The 9,273-nt window shown below is 39.3% G+C and overlaps 1 protein-coding gene across 1 annotated transcript in view; it reads right to left on the minus strand.

The window, feature by feature from the left end:
* xirp2b (xin actin binding repeat containing 2b) overlaps window positions 1-4,637 on the minus strand; it is a 139,956-nt gene extending 135,319 nt beyond the window's left edge. The window contains exon 1 of the mRNA XM_041200240.1: window positions 3,676-4,637. Within this exon, the coding sequence (XP_041056174.1) occupies window positions 3,676-3,888 (213 nt within the window). The 5' untranslated portion in view covers window positions 3,889-4,637. The remainder of the gene's footprint in view (window positions 1-3,675) is intronic.
* Window positions 4,638-9,273: the final 4,636 nt, after the last annotated feature.

The raw sequence follows: 9,273 nt of genomic DNA on the forward strand, positions 1-9,273 counted from the left end.
TGTCCACCATCTACAAGGCACAAGTCAGGAGTGTGATGGAATGCTTTCCACTTGCCTGGATAAGTGCAGCTCCAACAACACTCAAGAAGCTTGACTCCATCCAGGACAAAGCAGCCCGCTTGATAGGCACCCCTTCCACAAACATTCATTCCCACCACCACCAATGAACAATGGCAGCAGTGTGCACCATCTCCAAGATGCACTGCAGAAACTCACCAAGGCTCCTTACGTAGAACCTTCCAAACCCATGTCCACTACCATCTAGAAGGATAAGGGCAGCAGATACATGGGAACACCACCACCTGGAAGTTCCTTTCCAAGCCACTCACCATCCTGACTTGGGAAATATATTGCTGTTCCTTCACTGTCACTGGGTTAAAATCCTGGAACTCCCTCCCTAACAGCACTGTAGTTGTACCTACACCATATGGACTGCAGAAGTTCAAGAAGGCAGCTCACCATCACCTTCTCAAGGGCAATTAGGAGTGTGTAATAAATGCTGGCCTAGCCAGCAATGCCCACACCCTATAAATGAATTTTTAAAAAAGAGCCAAACACAGAACCATTAACTATTATTTTGTTTACAACCTCTAAGAGTGCACTATCCTCTTGAACTGAATCTTTCTCAAGTGTGTGAGTGAATGATGTAGGCCTGGATTTTCATCCTTGGCATGGGTAGTGGGAGTGGGGAAAATGCCCTGCTTAGCCTGCCCACTTAGGGAGAAAGTGCCCGCAGGACTGAACTTTCATTGTGGGGAGGGGTGGGGGGTGGTGTGGGGGTGGGAGTAGATGGACAGACTGGAGTCAAGCCAACTGACCTGGAAAAAATTTCGGAGGCAGTGACAAGTGCTGCCGAGTGGTGAGTTGAGCTGTTTAGTTTAAAAGGCTCACCTCAGTGCCGTGGGACTTCATCCCAGTTAAAATAAAAACAGAAAGACCCTCCAGTCCTCACCCTCCACTCACTCCCCATGCCCTATCCATGTCACCTCATGTTCCTCACCCACCCGATATGGCTCTTCATGCCCCCTAGGCCAAGCTATGCCCCTCCACCCACACCTCATGGCTCCCATACTCCCTATACCAAGCTATTCTCCTCCTCCCAACACCCCTTGACCCCCTCATGCTCCCTATGCCAAGTTATGCACCTCCACTCACCCCATGACCCCTCATGCCCCTCATGCCAAGCTGTGGCACTTGAATGCCTATATACACTATATATTGTATGAACCAATGAACTCTATAGTGATAATAGGATATGTAAAAATTGCTTTAATAAGCAATCATTCATTCATAACTACAGGCCAATAAAAGTGTCAATCATCCAGACCCTTTAAACTTTCAATAACTGAAACTACAAGCATTCGAAAGCTCTTAATATTGTGTAAATAAACATTGCAAAATGGACAGCATAAATCAGAGAGACATAACTGTCAATCAAGCAAGGTTTCCTCTAAGAATCAGGTGTTTTAGTACTCAAATACATACCTAGGCTCTCAGACAAGAATACATAATGAAGTATGGCTGAAAGGCCAAGAGCCTGTTGAAGGCTGAGTTATACAGATTTTTGATTGACAAGGATATCAAGGGTTATGGGAAGCAAGCAGGAAAGTGGAGTTAAGGTCACAATCAGATTAGCCATGATCTTACTGAATGGCAAACCAGGCTTGAGGGGCCAAATGATCTACTCCTGCTCCAATTTCTTATGATCTTATGCTCCTGCCCTCCTTGAAGCACCTTGAGATATGCTGTTAAAGATGCTAAGCATTTGCAATTTTTTTTTGATATAAAGCAGTTAATCAAAATAGCATTAACAATTTTTACTAGGAGTCTATTCCACATAGCTGCTACTCCCTGAGGGAAAATCTTCTCATCTTATTTGTTCGTTCTATGTTCAAACTTTGCAAAGTTGTTTACATGTACATTATTCATTCCTTTCAGCATTTAAAACTATGGATAACATTTCTATTCATTCCTTTCAGCATTTAAAACTATGGATAATGTTTCTGTTGTCTCTAATGCAAACAAGTTCAGCTCTGTGAATGTCCCTTCAACTAGATCTGATCTTCAGAATTATCACTCTTTGACTTCTCTTCAATGCATCAATGAAAGCTAGAGGCTCAGAAGCTATCAGCAATATTCTAAAAAAGGCCACATTGTTGAATTATACAAAAGTTAAATTGTTTCAACTTGTAATCAAATGACATATGAAATATCGCAGCACAGCTTGCTTTAATGGTTCACATATTGAAATTTGGGTATACACACCTCACAATCTTGCATTCATTCTAATCATCTCTTTGGTGTAAGGTTAGCAACTGCACAATATTTTTAAACTATTCTCCGCCTCATTTTTTTTCTGCTTTTAAGCAATTCTCTTGTGGAAGTAGTGACTCAGGCCGGATGCAGTTCTTTGGGCATGAGTAACTTTCCTGCAATTGGGCCACTGGTCATTTTTACACGTGAACCTAGACAGAATGACCGTAATTTTCTAGCCATTCATGCTGGTGGAATTTTCTGATCCTACCGATGTGAACAGAGATTTCAAAGGCTCGCAGCCCTGTCACAGGAGAATCCACCACGAGATGGGGGGAGGTGTGGTGGGGGAGCTGAAAAATTCCGGCCAATTTGTCAGCGAGTTATCCTATCAGAAGGCTGAAAGAAAAGAATCACAGCCATATTCAAGTTGCCCTTACCCAGTGTGCACACATCTGTAGCATTTTCCAGCAGGGGTCAGAAGGCATTGGGAACCTTGGGTGGTTTTCCTCCTCTGTAGTCTGAGTCCAGTTGTCATGTCCTTACCACTAACCCAATAGTTTGGGTCAGGTAGTTCAACACAGACCAAGGATTGAACTAGGATCTCCCTACTCTCTTGTGATTCAGTAACATGCCAGACATTGCATTTCCCCACTCAGCCATCAAGGGAGCTCATGTGTGCTACTTTGTACTCAGCAAATTGAGCTGTCTCATATCAAATAACATTGCCTCAATCACCTGGTCAGTAATAGCTGTCTTGTGCAGACATGCATATGCTACATTTGCTTCTTTGATGCTTGGAGGAAGCTGGCATGTCTAGAACATGCTGGTTACATATGCATTCTGTCTATTCTGTCTACCCACAGGCTATTAGTCTCATGATTCATACTCGTATCAGTAAGTCGTTTTTGGGTCATTTGCGTTCCAACTGTTAACCAATTCTAGCATAGAGTTATTTCACTATTGAATTTAGTAAGCAGTTGAAATGCAGGGCAATTTGCTGCTATATACTGCAAGTTTTAGGGCAGATTTAGGCTGCTTTAGGCATAGTTGCAATTTGAAAATCATTTTTCAACTCATGGACATAAGAGCTGATAATGTTTGTTTTGAAGAATGTTGCCCATTATGCCAATCAAAATTATTAGAATTATATTAAAAACAACAAATCAACACAGGGAAAACATTTTCTTTTAAATCAACCATCCATGAAACAATCACACTTACACTGACTGAACATTATTGTACAACAAACATCAGGTGCAATCTTTCATGTCAGGAAATTGCTGAACGATTAAAAAATCAGATTTATTCATTCTAATTCACCTAAGGTAACATATTATTGATTTTACTTTTGCAAATATACTGTGGTGAAATGACAAGTTTAAATATCCTCTTTAATTTTGCTTAATAAGAATATGTTACCTTTTTGCTTTTCTTTGGTGTGTCTGACTTCTCAAACAGCATTTTCAGGTCATCTAGAGGAATAGCAAATCTCTCAATCCTTCGAGCAGCTTGTAGATCTTCCCGAACAATTTCATCTTGGGTTGATTCTGTTTCTTGTGTGGATATAGGTGAAGCTGAAATGTTCTTTCTCTGTGTTTCCCTCACCATTCTGCTTTCTGACTCACTTTCCATTCTTGTAGAAATATTATTCTCAGCAGGTAAGTTGCAGTGCCTCAGAACACAGGATGTCTTCGGTAATGTTACCACCGAAATTCCAGCTCTGGTACTTGTATTACAGTTGCTGATATTCTTGGAATGGAAGCATTAGCTGACTGGTGACTTTAAATTGTTGTTGAAGGGCTAATATAAAAGCTCTTGAGTGCTGTCTGAAAGCTTGGTATTGTTCAGCAGGAACTTCAAATTACTGGAAACAGTCTGAGGTAAAGACTCATACCACTTGCTTTTGAGAACATTCCTTGAGGACGATGCAATTGAATCACAAGACTCCCGCTTCTTCAAAAGGTTCAGTGAACCCTTCTTTATTTGGCATTCTGCCAATTCAGTTTCCTACAAGTCAGAAAATTTCAAAATTTAAACATATGGCAGACAATTGAAACATCATAAGGAAAGTATGTGTTTATGAAATCAATCTCATTTGTGGCTGAACCACAGCTGTGCTAAAACATGAATTTGTTTAAGTCCGGCAGCCCTTGTCATATTAAAACTGAGTCAATCTAAAAAACATTTTCCTTGTTTTGCTTCAAGCAGCAAGAATATAGCTGACCTTCAGCAAACACTGCTGAACTTGGGGAGAAAATTCCCAGCTAACAGGAAACCAGATCAGGAAGAGAGTGAATTCCCATCACTTCCTTGTATGGAATAATGCCACGTAACATTTTTACTTGGAAACCCATTTTCCGTTAAGTAAATGCTCGGAAGAAAGTTTTTTAAAAACCCTGACGTCAGCACTTTTAAAGATAACACTTAATGTGTAGTCCACCAGTTGCTTTGCAAATTGGCATTTTTTTCTTGTCAGGTCTGAAAAAGAATTTTAAACTTTTTAGAGTTTACAATAAAAGCAGAGCTTCACTGTTTTGTATATTAAAGTTAGAAATTGTATACACTGTGACACAGGCCAGTTTAATGCTATATATGTAGCATGCACATTAGTGATATATCATCAGTGGTATATCCTTCTAACTGTTGTTTTACAAACCTATAAAAATAGAAAAAGGTACAATCTGATTACAAACATTTGGAGCAGTTATGCTGGCAAATAAATCCATTGCATGTGTGCAGAACCTAATAATTCACTCTTGTTATTTAGTTCAATGTCACTCAGTGAATTTTTCAACACGCCATTGCTCCCCATTGTGTCAGCTCCATAAATAACCTTGGGCGGGCAAGAGTTTCAATAGCATTTGTTTTGCATTAAAAAATAATTTTAGATTAGTACATTGCATGATATTTAAACAGGCATTTTATTATGTTTTTAAAATATTCAGTTGGTGAATTAAATGTCTGATTTAAGACAAATATTATTGTGTAGTAAAAACACGATTCTTCACAACAAAATGCAACTCTTGCAATATAAAAGTCTGCCTCAGTTCATTGAAGCAAATGATTCCTCACATATTCCTAAATTATTCTGAAGCCATTAAAGTTTTAATAGCTATAATGTTTATTACAACATTTATTTAATTTGAAGACTACGTTAAATCTGGAAAACAACTTCATTGCAAATGAACTAGAACTGTAGTACAATAACTGTAAACACCTTATCACATTACAGTAAAACAATTCTTGTACTGTTTTTCTTACCACCGATTCTTTTTTGAAGTATCTGACACAGCAACATTTTGGACCAAATATTTAAGACATTTGGTTCCCAGGACTCATTACACTAATGAACAGCCAGCATGATGCTCTGACACACACCTGACAACAGATAGGTAAAGGATACAAAATCTCCAATATCCCGCTCAGGACAATGCATTATTTAAGAGACCTCAAGGGAAAGCAAAGAGCCAATGGCTACACACTTCAGCTATTCCTATGTGCTCAGTTTACAGTATAATCCTTTAAACCATAGCTTAATTTTTCAACTCACTGATAAATTTGGATCAAAAACATTTTGCTTAGTTATCCAGTACTAGCTAACTCATACAGATGTTATTAATATTATGGAGAGTTCATTCTATTGCAGTTCTACACACACTGTAACCATTTTTATAATATCTTGTAAGGAAAATGCATCAGCATTTACCTTTGTGTCTGGGGATTAATTTTGTACTTTTCTGGTTCTTGAATCATGCTGCAGAAACCAATTTTAAAAAAAACCTTGTCACAGCTTGACTAGATCCACAGGAATACAGAACAATATTGGTTGAAATATCATTTGACTCTTAGCATCCCTCAGGGAAATTGCAAACTGATAAAACGCAGTGGGGTGCATTTACTAACAATGCATTTTGTTACTCCTACTTAAGTGATGTTAACTCATGATAAATTTTGCAAATTTGCTGTCTTACATTGTTGTTCAGTTATTTCTTATCCAGATAAAGCACTTCTACACAAAGTGCTCCAGATAAGGATGTAGGTTTCTGAGCCAATCTGCATAATAACAAGTTATTAACTTTAACAAATTATTTGCCCAAATCATCATAAACAGTACAGTAATTTGATTTCAGAATTTCATCAGCTCAGTCGTAGCTGGGTTTAACTTACCTCATCAGATGGGGTTGTTCTTATAAGCAGGGAAGATTAGGGGATATTTGACAGAGGTGTTCAAAATCATGAAGGGTTTTCATATTATAAATAAGGAGAAATAATTTCTAGTGGAAGAAGGGTTGTTAACTGAAGGACACAGATTTCATGTAATTGCAAAAGAACCAGAGGTAAGATGAGAACTGTTCTTATGCAGTGAATTGTTATGATTTGGAGTGCACTGCCTGTAAGGGTGATGTGTATTAACTCTCGAAAGTGAATGGGAAAAATACTCCTTTGAAGGAACGTGGAGAAAGGAACTGAGAGTGAGTTGGTTTAGATGGCTCTTTCAAAGGGCTGGCACAGATACGATGCGCTAAATGGCTCTCTCCTGCATTGTGTCATCCTATGGTTTCAGAACTGATAATAAATTGACTCAACATGTAGCAGATCAATAAGAATCAGCCTCTAGGGTTACTGTATCCACTTGGCAAAAGCATCTTTTTGGAGATTATTTGGTGATATTACAAAAAAACAATTGTATGATAAAATAAAGTCATATAACTTGTTTGATGAGGTGGCGATATAACCACTGTGTTAAGATAGTTTGTTAGCTCTGCAGGATCCTGGCTGCATCTTTGGAGGCTCATCTAAATTCTTTTGGATCCATTTTGTATCTTTTTATTCATCCTTGTATACATTTATAAAACAGCATTATATAGTTCTCATAACTCTAAATTTATCTTCTTCTTAGGCAGTCCCTCAGGATCGAAGATTACTTTCTTCCACTTCATTTTGATGGGTTTTGAGGTGGCTGATCTGCAGACTCTGCTGCACGTGAGGCAGGTTGTGCTTAAAAGGTTGGGTAGCTGAGTTTCTTGGAGGTTTGTGTGCTCTCTTCAATGCCTCACCTTCGCCGTGCGTGCTCCTGTTGAAGTCTCGCGGTGTGTTTGGTGCCTTCTTGAATGAACCTTCTCCATCTCGGTTGGTCACAAGCCAGGGTCTCCCATGTATTCACATGTTTGACCTCTTCAGGGTGCTTTGAGAACATCCCTAAAGCTTCAAATTTATACTACTGTGTTAACTGTTAGACTGAACATCACTGTACATGTTTCTAATTCAAAACATTTAAAACCATCCTTATCACATTCCAAAATCTCTTTCTATATCAAACTTATGCTAACTTGCTAAACTTTCCCTTTAAGTACCATTACTTACCTGAATTAAAACAGTACATTATCCAATTATCATTCTGTCAAGGTTCCAATGAAAACAGCAAAACGCTTAAAAGTTAATGCGGTGCATATAATACTTAAAGTTGTTCCAAAATCTTGGATATTTTCAAAAGTTACTGACAGGAGACACTGAACACAGTTTTTTGCCTGATTGGCATAGCAACAACTCTTTAGGATCAACCCCAATTAAAAAGGCACATTATTTGTCTGGAAGAAAGCATTTGTTATTGCTAATGAACTGTCCCAATGATGACTATGGGCAAAATTATCTGTGACTCTGCATTGTACATCAGGCACCTTATCAGGAAATACTGAGTGCAGTGCGTACAGTATTCTGATAAAGCACCATCAGAATGATGATGTGCAGCCCTGGGAACATTTACCCTAAGACAGGGAAATAAACTGTTCTAAAAGTTGTGAAGAAGAGTCATATGGACTCGAAACTTTAATTCCAGGCAGAATTTTATGTTCTGCAGGTGGCCCACGCCTGACCTGAACAGGCGTAAAATCGCACAAGATGACATTGGGCAAGCGTCCCAACATCATCGTGCACTCACACGATATTTCGCTGGGCAGGTGCACACGACAGTCAGAAGCTCGCCCTCTGACAATTAAGCAGGCAGTTAAGCCCGTTAACAGCGCAATTGTCAGCGATTTTTCATGACCAATCAGCCAGGCAGCCTTTACATTTTTGATGAAACCTCATCCAAGGGTGGGAGGAAATAAAAGAAAAATAAATACTTGGGGACAGCATTTTTATGAGGTATGCTTTCAGGTGCTTGATTGTGCTTTATTTTATTATTTGCAGCTGTCTGCCTTCAGTGAGCTCAGTGGAAGCGCTCACCGCCACCTGCGGTGACGTTGTCGTCCCTCCCCCAGCCATGCAGCACTGAGCTTTTCAGTGCACGTTTCAGGCTGGCTGGCTGTTAATTAGCCAGGTAGCATGAAATCGTAGTCAGGCCCCCGTTTCCCGACCGCTTCCGAACCTGCCGATTGCACGCGCCCGACTAGGGAAAAATTCAGGCCTCTGTTTCTCTCTCCACAGATGCTGCCAGACCTGCTGAGCTTTTCCAGCATTTTCTGTTTTTGATTCTGTTTTTGTTATATTATATATTATTAAAGAGACTGTTCTGTATCACATTTACTGCCTGTGTACTAGATTCAAATCAATTTCAGGTAGCAGCTTACTTTATGGTATCATAATCAAAGTTGTGCTGCTAGCCTCTATAGTTATGGATTTTCCACATCTTTGTTTGCAATATTAAGCAATATTTTCTGTTTTTCTCCAAATTAATTTGGCTCCAAACAGTGCATAAAGAATGTTTGCAAGTTGCCACATGAAAGGTTACTACACAAGATAAGAACTTATGGTGTTGAGGGTGATATGTTCGCATGGACAGAAGATGTCTAAATAACAGGAAACAATGAGTCAGGATGTTTGGTAATTTTCAGGATGGCAACCTATAATGGATCAGTGCTGGGGCCTCAACTATTTACAAATGAGATTATTGAATTGGAGGAAGGGACAGGCTGTATTGTAACCAAATTTGCTGACAATACAGGCAGGCGGGAAAGCAGGTTGTGAGGAGGGTACAAAGAGTCCACAAGGGGATATAGATGGGTTAGGTGAGTGGGC

Source organism: Carcharodon carcharias, chromosome 12, assembly GCF_017639515.1.
Source record: "Carcharodon carcharias isolate sCarCar2 chromosome 12, sCarCar2.pri, whole genome shotgun sequence".
Lineage (NCBI taxonomy): Eukaryota > Metazoa > Chordata > Chondrichthyes > Lamniformes > Lamnidae > Carcharodon > Carcharodon carcharias.